Raw genomic sequence first — 15,115 nt, 5'->3', positions numbered from 1 at the left:
TCTGAGCATGCGTCTGTGGGGAAAGTAGGTCAACAATGATTGGCAGCTCCGCAGGTCACCCAGGGGGCAAGGACTGGGTGAGCCTTGGAAATTTCCACTCACAGCTTCAAACCGCGCATGTCAGTTTAACCTCTTCTGTACTGGCAGCACATACTCAAAAATTTCCATGACAACAGGCAAGCATATAGATTGGATTATGCTAATCTCACTACATCCATTACTGACCTGAACATCCCTTACTTTGCTATGCATCCCACATTTTATGTTTCCATTCCCTACTCCCCTGAAACTAACCCTCATTTGTTCCACAAAGGCAATGGTCCTCCACTAGTATTAGCATAACTGGACATACTTCCGCTGAATTGACAGTTGGGAGTCATACTTGCTAGTTCTAGAGTTAAATTTGGTCCTGTCAATCCTGTGTACAGGGGCCCCTATGTCTCATGAAACTGGCCCCTGGAAGTCTCCTGGAACAGCTCTTAATTCTTCTCCAGTAAATAGTAACTCCTCAGGGATCTGTGAACATGAAACTCAAATCCAAAGTAAAATAGTGTTTAATTAGGAGACATAGGTCTGCATTTTTTTCTAACATTCAAGACTTAAGGTAAGCTAATTAATGTTTCTATATATTCTTTTACTTTTTTTACAGCATTTTCAAGAAAAGAAAAAAAACTTATAAAACAAGCCGTGCTTAAGCTTTTCATAATAGGTACCTTACTTCTGTGGACTTAGCCTTGTTATGGGACCCAACTCCAATGTCCCCACCTTTGACTGCTTGCTGAGACCAGTATGACTCTGCTGCACTCCTGCTAAAAGCAGGGAGGGATGAGGGGGGTTAAATTAATGCTGAAAAAACCTCAAAGTTTAGAGCTTCCAAATTTCCAATACTCAATGCGTTTAGTTGGACAAAAATATCATAAGAAATGGTTTTCAGTATTTCCACTTCAATGGTCTTGGATAGAATCGGACAATGTGGAGGTGGGTCAAAGTAAAAAATATGATGGAAATAAGCATTCAGCTTTTTTTAAACATCAGAAGATGTTAAAAGATTTTGTGCAAGCTTTGAGCAAAGGTTGAGGCTAAGTTTCTATTTAATCCAAACTGGTTCTGCTATCCTTGATCTAAAGAAAAGGAGGACAGTTAAATGTCCATGCTTTGGGCTCCTACTAAGGTAATCCCTTTGACAAAATCCAAGGCAAGTTTCATATAATGAAGTGGGGAAGATGTTACAAATCTATGCTTTGGATCTCTGTGGATCATGTAGGTAGTAGTACCTTAAAGTTTAAGTGTGTGTGTGGGGTGGGGGGGAATGGTTCAGGTCTTAAATGGGACTTAATAAGTGCTAGGGTATGGAAGTGGCCTTTTCAGGGACAAACCTCACATCAAATGATAGAAGTCCTAATACTCTACATACTAGTATGTTCTGTATATTGTAAGTGCAATTGCATATCCTTTTTTTCTCTGTTTTCTATGCTGTTAGTGGTAAAACGTTATTTATAAGCCACATCTGCTACTAAAATATAATATTCAATTGTAACTTGGCCACCTGCATATAATTCAAAACATTATTTTTCCAAATGGTATTTTTCCAAATGTCAAAAACAGGGGGAAAAAACTTCTGAGAGTGTAAATAAAAATCCAAGACCCCATTGTGGGTAAAAGCAACCCTGGGTTTAAGAGCAGTAACATCTGTATCTGCCTATAGATCTCTAGCTATATATAGAAAGGTAGATAGGTAAAACGAAGGCTAGTAAAATCAGCCAGTTGATTGTAACTCTTTCTTAAAATCTTCTTTTCTTTCCCTTTTTACCCTCCCAGTTTGTTGTGACACTGTTTTGGAGCATCTATATCTATGACAGAGAATTGGTATACCCAAAGCTGCTTGATAATTTTATACCAGCCTGGCTTAATCATGGGATGGTGAGTAAAATAACAGTTTCTTGCATAATCAAAGCTGTTAAGAGACTGGTTTTTCCATGCAAAAGTTCACACATCTCTCATACTAATGGCTGTGAAATCCTGATAAAATGTAATTAGAAAAGAAAGTTGTTAAGCAAATGTAACACCTTGTACATACGTCAGTCGCTGATTTTTTGCACTGCTAAAGGATTCCTGTGCTTGCCTAGAAACCCCACCTGAAGCTTGGTGGCCCTACAGGCTGGAACTAAAGCCAGTATGGTATGTGATGGAACAGAAGTTTGCACTAGCTGAGAAGACAGCCCTTAGGAGGGAAGGATTGATTAGCAGGCCTATCAAATGGACTACAGTGTAGGGCTGGGTCAGAAGTGATTTTCTTGTCCTTTGACCTTTTCTGAGAGTACAAATGTTTCTAAGCCCTCATTAGAGCAAAGCTGAGATGTCGCCACTTAGCAGTATGTTCTTTTGGGGCAAATGAGTCTCTTAGCAGAATTTCCACCCTCTACCTGAGCATATTCAGTCAAAACTGAGTATTCCCCACAATGAATCAACCATTCTTTTCCAATGATAAACTCATTCACTGACAAATTCCCCCAAAGTTCTACATCAGGGTAATTTATGACTAAGTTTGTTATATAACAAAAAGTTGGGTAGAGGGATAAGTCTGTTCAAGAAATTAAATGCATTTCTGTCAGTCATATGATGCCTTTGTGTGTGGTTAAAAACAAAGTGCTGGTTACCCAAGTATGCCAGAACTCTGTAGCAGGACCCATGTTAAATTATCCTTTAGAAATGTGTGCACCAGTGTGATGATAGGTTTTAGAAAATGCTATTGGAGGAAAAAGGATATATTGGTAACCAAAAAAATGAGGAGTTCATGCCAAATAAGTACATCTTGATGAGCTAAACCCATCCTCCTCATTGCGAGTGACAGTGAAAAGGCCCTCAAAAACTGAAGATTCTTGCTAATCCTCAACTAATGTAGCACTTTGTGGATGAAGAAAACATTAAGGGTATATTTTTCCATCCGATGTTAGTACAATGCAGGTGATATTGAGCTCAAATCTTTCATGCTTGTTTCACGCATCTTGTCTTACTGAGTCTATAAAAGACGTTTTTATTATACCTTTCCACTCCTATCAGAGCATGGCATGCCATTTGGCACTGTTATTCTGTAGACACAGCAGAAGCCATTTTACAAGGAGTATGCATTGCATAGCCATGGTGAATCAGTACTGTTCAGAATAAATTGTTTCTTGACATAATTTGGTATGCATGCTGTCTAAATAGTTATTGTGTGTTACCCCAAATTGTGTGTATACGATGCAACATGGAAGTTATTAATGCTAAGAGATCCTGAAGTTCTGCTAAATATTTTACCATTTTATCCTGGTTTTGGAAAGAGTGTTATGGCATATTGCTCTTTTTTCTGATGCATTAGTCCAGACAGTCCTTCTCTCCAAATTTGAGGTCTTATGCTAAGCATTTAGAAGAGCTGCCAAGCCATGCATACATTTATTTTTATTTTTCATACAGAATTGTGGTATCTGTAAAGACATTTCTTCCAGGTGACATTCTGCACACTGAAAATGGCTAACTTGGGACATTTTTCATAGACATGCCTCAACATTTGTGATAGACATACATTGTGAAACAGGTGACAACATATGGTCCTGTGTGTTCAGGACATTTCTTCTTTCATACTGCAACATAAAAGGCAGTTCAAGCCCATGTTGTTTTGTGGAAATGTATATTTGGTGAACTATTTGAAGAGAGGTTTTGTTTGATATTTTGGACATCGTAGAGTGTACAAAAATGAATAGTATGCAAACATCTTAGACGTTTTTATGTTCAACTTGAAATATTGTAGAAGGCATTTTCGAAAGTCTTTTGTGAAGGAATTGTTTGCCTTGTCAGTCTCTATTTATCCAAGTGTTCCTTTGGCTGGGTCACAGGGGAGGCTTATGACTGTTGGGCTTTTCACAACCTTTCAGTCTAATTCTTTCTGATGTTTTTGCCATCATATTATCTTCACCATCTTTCATTCTAATTAATTTTGATGCATTGCCCGTCAAAATATGAGATTTGAAAGGGGGAGGGTCTAGAAATCTCATCTACTTTTTTAAAGTTCCCTCAGCATGTTAGTACTTTATTTATTAGCAAGGGCTATTATTTTGAGATGGCAGGTGTTAGGAAGTATGGAGATGTGATTTATTTTAGTTGTTTTGTTTTTTGGTGAAAAGGGCAGAAATCATCTCAGTATAGTTTTTAAAAAGTCAGACAACATGGACTTTACTTTGTGCACAAATAACATATATCCCCCCAAATTTAATACATTTTAACAGGAGCAATGCATGCCCCATGATAACTGTTTTGTTGGAGCTAAGCTATGTAAACCAAGCTTACTGAGAGGATTTATTGCCCAGAGAGGAATTAAAACTGTCAGTGAAGCCATGAGGGGGTTAACTTGTGCCAAGCCAAGCTTTGAACAAGACACAACCATGATGACACAAAAGCTGTCGACCCACTCCAACAATGGTGAATTTTCCCCTGAACGAATCAGGAGTGGTATTTTCCTGCTTTTTAATGCATGCTTTTAGTATACACAGTCTGCTTATTTCTCACACTTTCAAATATACAGCCAGCTGATTTGTGGGTAGCTGCCATGGTACCGTTTCCTCTGTTTTGTTCCTCAAGCTTCACTTTTGTGTGTGTCCATAGCCTAAGAGTCAGATCTTTTTGTCTGTAGCACTGTTCGTGAGTTCCTGTTCTGTGTCAAGGTGTGGCCACACAAACTGGTACCCACAATGTAAAAGGAGGATAGGGATTTACAGCACATCAGCTGCTCAGCAGTAGCTGCTTGTTGTGTATGCTCCTCCCCAGCTAAATCATGGCAACTTACTCCCCTGTTACTGGGCACATCTACACAAGGTGCTTACTGTGCAGTAGTTCATTACTACTGCTCATTAGCATCACGTGGCATGAAATGTGATGTGATGTTACTGTGCTGTAGTAACAAGCTACTGTGCAGTCAGCATCACCTAAAAGCCATTTGGTGACCCTACTGCTCAGTAACTCTGGTGCAGTCATTTAGGACTTGGTTATACAAGTCCTAAATGACTGTGCAGTAATGACTGCACAGTCAGTGTCTCATGCAGATGCTGCCACTGAGCCATAAATCCCTCCTCTCCTTTACCTTTCAGTCGCTTGGTTCTTTTCCCATGCTCTTAGGACATGTCTGCACTGTATCTGTTGCAAACCCAGGATTGCACTTGCAGCTCATTCCAGTTCGGTACATGCCACAGCGCAGAAATTAGGCAGCGTAGCCAGTTTGGAATGTCCCGCGCCTGTGCTCACTTACACTAAGCAGCTTTGGACACGCATCACTTTTTTAGCACTATATGCACTCATCACCTGATGGAAAGCTAGCGTGCATACATTCTGGCTGGCTGCAGCCCTGTACATAAAGTGTGGGCAGTTATATATAGAGCTACATAGGGTCTCTGGTCCCCAAGCATCCCATAGTGCTCTGCCCTCCTTCCTGCACTTCTTTCCCAAGAGGGGGAGAGGAAGAGTAGTTAGATCCCTGACAGCCTCCAAGGAGCAAAACTGCAGTTTCCTCACTTACAGCTATTAGAGCCACTGTTTCCCACTTCCCCCCAGGGAGCAACAACTCTGCTGAGAGACCAGTGCTACTGCCTCCACAATGGCAGCAGAGAGACTGGCCCCCATTAAGGGAACCCACCCCCACCCATGCTCCCTAGCTGGAGAACACATCACTGAGACCGCTGACAGACATCCAGCTAAAGACATAATAGGTTCTGGTCCTTGATCCCAACAATTGCGCCTCCTGCCATAACATATGTGCATTTGTGATTGGGCATCAGTTCCCAACTGTGCCATGTTGCTGATGCAGGAGGAGCCATGAGATCCCTCAGCACCGGGTGCAAGTAGCAAGCCGGGTGCCCAGCGCTCCCGTGGCTGAGAGCACCAGTCAGCTCATTTGTTCCACTGTTGGCACTCCCAGCCTCAGGAGCACACCAGGGTCTTGAAATACTTCCTGTTTGTGGGTTATTTCCTGTTTCATCGTGCCATTAATTGAACGACTGTATTGCCAAGTTACTACTTAAGATGTGATTAACTGGTTAATCACATCTCAAGTGTAATGTCTGCCAGGGCCTGAAGGGCTTCATGGAAACTTCTACACACATGAATACTCCTGCACCTCATAGCACTCTGTTTTGCTGGGGCACTTTGTAGTGCTGCAAATGAACGCATATCCTAAACCCTGTTTCTCTGTCTTGAGTGGACGTACTTCTTGGCCTATGTTGGGAACCATGTGAAGCCAGTTACGTTACCAAATTTCTAGGGTGTGGTGTAGGAAGGAGTGGACAGGCTGTGCTTCCCCAGGGTGCTCCCAGGCTTGTGACAGAGTTAGAGTAGACCTGTCCTTCTATCGTCCATGCAGCCCAGTGTTGCAGCTTTTTAATAATGTGTGCTCAATAGTTGTTTCAGCCATTAGTGCTACTATTATCTGGGAAATGTTCTAAAGCAAAAAATGTTCTCAATTTTTGAAGGGGGAAGAATCAGAACATTTCAACCAACTAAATGTCTAAATCCAAACATCTGGGGCTATTCTTATTTAGGCCCGAAAGAGAGAAAGTTGATAGTATTATTTGTTCTTCCCCATATGAGATAACTCATATGTCATTAGTACAAGGACAAAGAGAGTGAATTGATTAATATTCCTTCTCTGTCCATTTTTTTTTCATTTTGTGCTAAAGATAAGGAACTATAATTAAGTGTAGATTAGCTGGATAAAGGGTGGGGTCTGCTGGAATTTCCTAGAAAGAAAAAAATGCCTCTCTCTATTTGGAGTGATGGTGGTATGTCCAAAGTTAAGGTCGGGGCTTTTCATTATAAACCTGATTTTTAACTATATTTTCTCCAAAAAGGAATTTACCCCCTTGAAATATTTTTGTGCAGTATCTCATCCTAGATCAGAATTTTCTTGGTGTGATTAAGGAATGTCAGGAAAACAAATGTTTCCCTGCCTGGCTTGGCCTGTGAACTCTACATTCTTATTGTTTCCATCTGCCATGCTGAAAAGTACCTTTTAGGTTATTTTCTTTATGGGGGAGTAAGGATGAAAGGGGCTAGGTACTAGTAGGGAAGAATTAGAAAGATTTAGAATAGAAGAAATCCCACAAGGCAACCAAAAAATAAAGTGTTAACTAAATGCTCATTTAAAGCATACATACATCAACAGTACAAGAAAATTGGCTCTGAATGTAAGACGAAGAATTATCTCCACTGCCCCTACAAGTGCAGGTCAGAAAGCAGGGAGGAAGTGGAAAAATAGTGATACCACAGTACTATACTGCTTCCAATGCACCCTTGTCAGTAAAGTCTGTTTGCCCTTTCTCTATCCTTTATTTGCTATGGAAGGTTTTCTTTAATTAATCTGAAGAAAGTCCCAGTCCTAACTTTGTGCTTTGCATGCGAGATGTTTTGGGTAAAGCTGTGTGTGCACTTAGGAACCCCAAAGTTGGACTGCCTAAATTGAATACTGAAGGAAAGCAGCTAAAAAGGATCCCACCATTCAACAGTTATCACTGTCACACCATCAATTTAAACCACCCAGTTAACCTTAAAATTGCTTCTTAATTTACACAAGACTCAATTTAACAAATTAGTAGCAGTTTATAAAATTTTCTGTTCAGTCAAGGTGTTTGTTTCTAGTATATCTTAATAGTTAACGTGTGCAACATTTTTGCTGTCTACAACAATATCTAGATTTGTTAGATGTGCAGAATATAATTAATAAACAGGGTTGTAAGTTGACATACCGTGTACAGTGTATATAAGCTTTCAATACCATGAAGATGAAGAGTGTGCATTTCTTCAACCAGTTCATTCTTAGCAAATATTCTTCTATTCCACTGACACACTATACTAGCAGAAGACTTATGGAATCCAGACAAATTCCAGACATAACTTGATGGAGACTGGGACTATGTTCCATTAAAAAAGTTACACAACATTTAATTATTCAATCAACGCCATGCATGCAATAGCATATTTCAGTTACAGCACAAAACGAGAACACAGTTGAATTTGGTTGGGCAGAAACAAACTGGGATGACAGTGAATGATGAAGGATGACAGCTGTGGGGAAATTGCTAGACCCATGAACTCTCCCCATGAACTTTCCAATTAGTATGGTCAGGTATTAAACTGGAATTATTTTGTAATGATATTATAATTCTTTTTTAGAAGTTAGATTTCACTGAAATGTACTTTTTAGTATTAGCCCATTTTAACAGCTTTCTTTCCCTTTTTTTTATAAACAGTGGTGTTGCAAAGCACTTTCCAATTAAATATGATTTTAGAATACCTTTTAAGAACAGTAAAAAAACAAACAAAACCCACCGGTAAGCAAATGGTTCTTTGTTTAATTTTTTGAAATGTCAGCGTGCATAGAAACAGGTAGACTGGTCACTGGACCCTGTTCAGTTGGGTGAATAGTTCTGATATCCATGCAATTTAGCAAATTTAGATAAATGTTTCATTTGCTTATTGCTAAGAGTCAAATGCTAATATCTATATTGGATAACTACATTAAAATTGCTAGTGGAGGGGACCTTGAGCCCTCAAAGAGGTTAGATACCAATATATCTGATGTTTATCACACACAAGTAAACATCAAAGTACAGAGAAATACTGATGGCACTTAAATGAAAGGACATTTTGCCCTTGACTTCAGTGTAGCCAGGATTTCACTCCTGCTTTAATAAGTGAAGCGAATACCATCCCTAAATAGTTTAGATTGACAAGCTGCCCAAAAACAAGTGGCTAAGTTTTCATTTTTCACAAAGCAGATTACCTGAGAACATTATAACAAGTAGTATCTATTTTTAAACAGTTAACTAAGTTGGCTTATTTCCTGCATTTATCAAGGTAGTAATTTTATCAGACTGCTCATTTGCACACAGCTTGATTCCAGATTTAAATTAAGTTTCAGAACTGACTCTTTCCCTCCAAACAAGTTGTTTGTCAGGTCTTCGCTCAATAGCCCTTCACTATGAATCTACTTCATAATTTTTTTGTTAACTTAAGAAAAAATCATATCATTCATTTTAGAAATATGTATTTGTGACTCCAATGATGCAGTTACTATGATACTACAATTAAAACAATATTACTATAATTAAAAATAAAGCTTCAGTTATTTTAAAACGTTATATTGCATCATAATTTTATATATTGCTATATAAAATTTGAATCATGCTCATTTAAACCCACAGTGACTCTTTATCAGTAGTTGATGTTGTGATGTGCATATGACATACATGAGGAACTATCTTCTCTGTATTATTAATTTAAGCTATAAATCCAGTTTTGCTCGTAAGCCAACTTCTCTCAATGAGCAAACAGAGGTAAGTGGGACATCACACCCGAACTGGCTAGCCCATTGAGGGTGGGCTGAAGTTCAAGTGTTGCTGACCCCAAATCAGCTTACGGGGCAGCCTGTATTCAGGGTTTCATGTAGATTTATCCATGTTAAGCCCCAACAAGAATCCTTGTTTGTTTCTAACAACAGCATCCCAGATTCTTAACATTTGAATAACGTTTTTTGTGTCAAGGAAAGGAAAATTCAACAGAAGTAGAACTGTGCCAAAGCTCAAAAATAATAAGAAAGCACTAGAGAGAGGCTTTCAGGAAACCTAAGCCTGCCTTTAGGGAACATGGAAAGTTGATTATTGTAGGGATTATATATTGTTGGTATTTTCCTTCTTTGTGCAGTTTATTCTTTTGGTGTTATTTACTGAAAATAATAGTTTTACTAGAAAGAGATGTCAGTTCCTTTTTGTTTCAATACAGCATCCAGAAGAATCAGAGGCACCTGGGAAATGTGCAAACAAATTATGGAAAAAGAAGTGCCTGTTTAAGTGATACGTTTCTGGTCTCTCTCACAAGTTCTCTCTCCTCTTTATTATCGGACTCAGCATAAAGACTCGGAACTCTTAAGGGTAGCGTAGATACGGTTCTATCATTTATGTTGGGGTTTTTTATGATTATTATTGACAAGCATCTTTTACAGGCTTAATAAATCTGGAGAAGTAGTGAGCTGATGCCAAAAGAAATCACTGAGAGAGACTCAGTTGTATCTTTTTAAGTGATTCAGGCCAATGGAGAAATAAGTAAGCCATGTGAAAGATGCTTTGGATCAAAGCTCTTAGTGACCTAGCCTGTATAGATCGAGGGTTACAAAGACTGGTGAAAGTTATTGACAAACCAATTGCTCCATCAGGAGCTAGGAATTGAGTCAATTTCTACATGACAGTCTCTCTAAGGAAGAACCTGCGATAGCTCTCCTCCTTGTTTATTTCATCCAAGTTTTTTTTTCCAGCTATCCTGGCAGATTGTAAATTCCATTACAGAAATGTTTTAACAGGAAAGAGTGGACTAAATGTGTTTATTGGGGGGTTTTTTAAGTCCATTTTTTAATGTAGCAATGGTCCAATTGGTGGACCATTTAATTCAGGGCTGTACAACTGGTGGCCCCAAGGCAACATGCAATCTGCAAGGGGTTAACAAGTAGCCACCCCACCTTTTTGCTTTGGCTACCCCCTGCTCCCCCCCCCCCCCCAGCTTCTGCTTCCTAACCCAGCCTCAGGGGTGGAACAGCATGGTGCAGCCAGCAGTGCTAGGTGAGCTGACAGCTCAGTGTGCCTGTGCAGTGTGGTGACATGAGAGAGAGCCTGGGGGCTTCAGGTGAGGCAGGGTGCTTTGCTGCATGGGTGCAGTGGGTGGGGAAGTGCCTGCCTGTGCATGGTGCAACAGGTGGGACAGCACTTGTTAACATCTCACTGTAATGTCTCTTGACTATACAGGACCACTGTCTAATTCCATGTTAAAAATCTCAGAGATCCTCCCATGTAATTGAGTTCTCTTTCTTTTAATAGATGTGTCGTCATATGCCTGATAATAACGATTCAGATATGAGATCTATAATACTTTTAGAGAGCAGACTTTCAACTATAACATTAATTGCAAGGTTTTATGACAGAGAGTATGCAATTAAATAATAAACCTTGCTTCTTGCAGAATAAATATCTACTGAGGTGATTACTACTTCAATGTCTGCTTGAATGACAGAACATTGACCAAGTAGAGGTCACTTTCAGGGCCTAGTTTATTTAGCTTGAACATTGAGAATAATGTTCCTGGATTTGTACACTTCTTGCATGCTCATGCTGTGGTTATGTTATTTCTTTTGATATATCTCCTTATTATCTGCCAATTCCACAACTGGAACACGAGTACAGTAGTATCAATTATCCGCACACTCTGGGGAGAAAAACAGCAATAGTGTAAAAGCTTTTCTTGATTATTCTGTTACTTATGTGGAGTGCTTGGAAATTGGATGCATGTCAGAACTGTGTTAGCACAGCATCTGGAAATTGGGAGAGGCACCAGGCTAGAGAAAGCTGAATTATCTGATTGACATCACCTGACTCAGAAGAGACCCTTTACTCAATGCAGAAATAGCCCAAAGTGGGGACTGTGCCTTAACAATATGATGAATTTGTCAAAGCAGATTTACTGCACTGTGACGAGGTACATTACACTTTTACTGGTATAAGTCACCGGAAACGGGTCTATACCCATAACGGAAGTTCAGCACACAAAACTGGTCTATACCCATAATAGAACAGAAGTTCGACACACCTATACTGGTTTAAAAATGGCAGAACTGGGTCTAAGATTTGCCTGCCCCACCAAAGGGTTAATTCTGCTCACTACCAACCTAAATTGTGCCACTTGCAGAAAACCATACAACTCAGATTGATTCTGCCTCAGGTTTTTTGAATGTCTGTACTTAGCCTGTAAGTCTAAGATAGCTTTTCTAACTGGAGAACAGATATGGAGCACTAGCAATAAAGGAGGAGGAGCACAAACCATTGCTGGAAGGGGCCAGGCCAGGAATCCCCAAGATAGAGAGGACTGAGACCACTGCCATGAAGAGAAAGTGATGGGTGGTGGTGGTTGGAGACTCCCTTCTGCAGGGGACAGAAGAATCGATCTACTGGCCTGACCTGTTGTTCTAGGAGATCTTCTGCTTGCCTGGAGCCCAGATCTGAGATGTCATAGAAGGATTACCAAGACTTATCCAGTCTTCTGACTACTACCCCAGGCTGCTCATCCATGTGGGCACCAGTGATACTGCCAAGAGTGACCCTGGGCAGATCAAGAGTGACTACAGGGCTCTGGGTGCAAGGGTGAAGGGACACAGGTCGTATTCTCCTCAGTCCTTCCAGTGAAGTGGAAGGGCTCTGGCAGCAGCAGAGACATCCTGCAGATCAATGTATGACTGTGCATGTGGTGTCGCCAGCAGGGATTTGGCTTCTTCGATCATGGAATGTTGTTCCAAGAAGAAGAACTGCTAGCAAGAGATGGGATCCACCTGACAAAGAGAGGGGAGCGCACCTTTGCAGACAGGCTCACTAACCTAATGAGGAAGGCTTTAAACTGGGTTCACCAAGGAATAGAGAACAAAGTCCTGAAGTAAGTAGGGAAGCAGGGGACCTGAAGGAAGCCAAAGCAGGAGGGGGCAACAGGGAAGGCCTTATTCCTCCTGAGAAAGTAGGGCAATTAGCTAGTCACCTCAGGTGTCTGTATGCATGGAGCCTGGGAAACAAGAGGAAAGAATTGGAAGACCTTGCACAGTCAAGGAACTATGACATGATTGGAATAACAGAAACTTGGTGGGATAGCTCGCATGACTGGAGCACTTTCATGGATGGGTACAAACTTTCAGGAAGGAAGGGCAGTGGAGAAGAGGAGGAGGAGTTGCTCTGTGTGTAGAAGAGCTGTATGAATGCTCAGAGCTCCAGTATGAAACTGGAGATAGGCCTGTTGAGAGTCTCCAGGTTGGGGTCAGAGGAGAGCAACAAGGGTGATATTGTGGTGGGTATGCTGTAGACCACCTGACCAGGAGAATGGGGTAGATGAGACTTTCTTCAGACAAATAATGCAAGTTACCAGATCACAGGCCCTGGTTCTCATGGGGGAATTCAGTCACCCTGACATCTGCTGGGACAGCAAGACAGCAGCACAGAGGCAATCCAGGTGCAAGTGTCAGAGAGACCAACTAGGAGCCATGCTCTTCTTGACCTTCTGCTCACAGACAGGGAAGAATTAGTGGGGGATATGGAAGTTTATGGCAAGTTGGGCAACAGTGACCATGAGATGATTGAGCTCAGGATCCCGAGGAAAGGAAGGAAAGAGAAGGAAAGAGAAGAACAGAGTATGGACTTTAGAAATGCAGACTTTGACTTCCTTAGGGCATGCAAACACTGACACCATTGACGTGGTGCAAAAGCATTTAGCCCGCTTTAAAGTTTCATATATGCATGGCCTAATTAGATGTCAACAGTGCGCTGTTTTTGCCAAGAAGGATAACAGCATACTGCATAGCATTAGTAGGAGCATTGCCAGCAGATTGAGGGAAGTGATTATTCTGCTCTATTCTGCACTGGTGAAGCCACATCTGGAGTACTGTGTCCAGTTTTGGGCCCCCCACTATAGAAAGGATGTGGATAAGTTGGAGAGAATACAGTGGAGAGCAGTGAAAATAGTGAGGGGGCTGGGGCACATGACTTCTGAGGAGAGACGGAGGGAACTGTTTTTTTTTTAGTTTGGAGAAGAGAAGGCTGAGAGGGGATTTGAGAGCAGCCTTTTTTTTCATAGACATTAGGGCTGGAAGGGACTTCAGAAGATTGTCAAGTCCAGCCCCATGCCCAAAGTAAGCTTGGGTCATAGGATTTCAGCAAGATAAGCATCCAATTTGCTCTTGAAGGTGTTCAATGTAGGTGCTTGAACCACCCCCAATGGCAGGCTGTTCCAGACCTTGGGGGCTCAGACAGTAAAGAAATTCTTCCATATATCCAGCCTGAAATGGTCTCGCAGTAGTTTATGACCATTTGACCTCGTCATCCTTTGGGGCACTCTGCTAAACAAACGTTCCCCCAGATCCTGGTGGTCAACCCTGATAAACTTATAGGTGGCCATCAGATCACCCCTAAGCCTGCGCTTTTCCAGGCTAAAGAGCCCCATGGCTCTCAGCCTATCATTGTAAGGTCTGCTTTCTTGACCTCTGATCATGCACATGGCTCTCCTCTGGACTCTCTCAAGCTTCTCCACATCCTTTTTGAATTGTGGAGCCCAAAACTGGACGCAGTACTCCAGCTGCGGCCTCACCAAGGCCGAGTACAAGGGGAGAATGACGTCCCGGGATTTGCTTGAGAAGCATCTATGGATGCAAGCCAGCGTTTTGGTCGCTTTACTAGCCGCAGCATCACATTGCAGGCTCATGTTCATCTTGTGGTCAATCATGCCCCCAAGTCTCTTTCTTCCGTAGTGCTAGCCAGCGTAGCACTGCCGAGCCTATAAGGATGCTGCAGGTTTTTCTTCCCAAGGTGGAGAACCTTGCATTTTTTGGTGTTAAACACCATCAGGTTCTCATCCGCCCATTTGCTGAGCATGTCCAGGTCAGCCTGGATCACCCGCCTGTCTTCTGGTGTGGATGCTTTGCCCCAAAGTTTGGTGTCATCAGCAAACTTGGCCAGTCTGCTTCTGACTCCAATGTCCACATCATTAATGAACATGTTGAACAATATGGGTGCAAGGACAGAGCCCTGGGGGACCCCACTGGTCACAGGACACCATGATGACTGACTTCCATCTGTTACTACCCTCTGGGTTCGACCACAGAGCCAATTTCCCAGCCAGCGGATCGTGATGGACCCAAGGCCACAATTGGGCAGTTTTGCCAAGAGGATACCAAATTGAAGGCTTTTTTGAAGTAAAGATATATGACATCAATCTCTTCTCCCTTGTCCAGGTGATAGGGCACCTGTTCATAGAAGGAAATGAGATTGGTCAAGCAAGACCTATCCGCAACAAACCCATGCTGGCCATTCCTTAGGATGTTGGCGTTGGCTAGTCCATTAAGGATGGCCTCTTTAATAAACTTTTCTAAGATCTTCCCCGAGACAGAAGTCAGGCTGATGGTCCTATAGTTAGCCGGATCCACTTTCCTCCCTTTCTTGAAGATAGGGACAACAGTGGCCTTCTTCCAGTCTTCGGGCACTATACCAGAGCGCCAGGAGTTTTCAAAGATCCGTGCTAG

General features: G+C 41.6%; 1 protein-coding gene across 2 annotated transcripts in view; it reads left to right on the top strand.

Annotated features, from left to right (window-relative positions):
• AIG1 (androgen induced 1) overlaps positions 1-15,115 on the top strand; it is a 201,398-nt gene that overhangs the window by 72,663 nt on the left and 113,620 nt on the right. For both annotated transcript variants that reach the window (XM_019550152.1, XM_019550153.1), the window contains exon 3: positions 1,819-1,920. In XM_019550152.1, the coding sequence (XP_019405697.1) occupies positions 1,819-1,920 (102 nt within the window). The remainder of the gene's footprint in view (positions 1-1,818; positions 1,921-15,115) is intronic.

The sequence above is a fragment of the Crocodylus porosus genome, unplaced genomic scaffold (genome assembly GCF_001723895.1).
Source record: "Crocodylus porosus isolate Cpor-Errol unplaced genomic scaffold, CroPor_comp1, whole genome shotgun sequence".
Taxonomy (NCBI): Eukaryota; Metazoa; Chordata; order Crocodylia; family Crocodylidae; genus Crocodylus; species Crocodylus porosus.
Note: the sequence above shows the minus strand (reverse complement) of the source record. Positions and strands in the feature narration are given on the sequence as shown.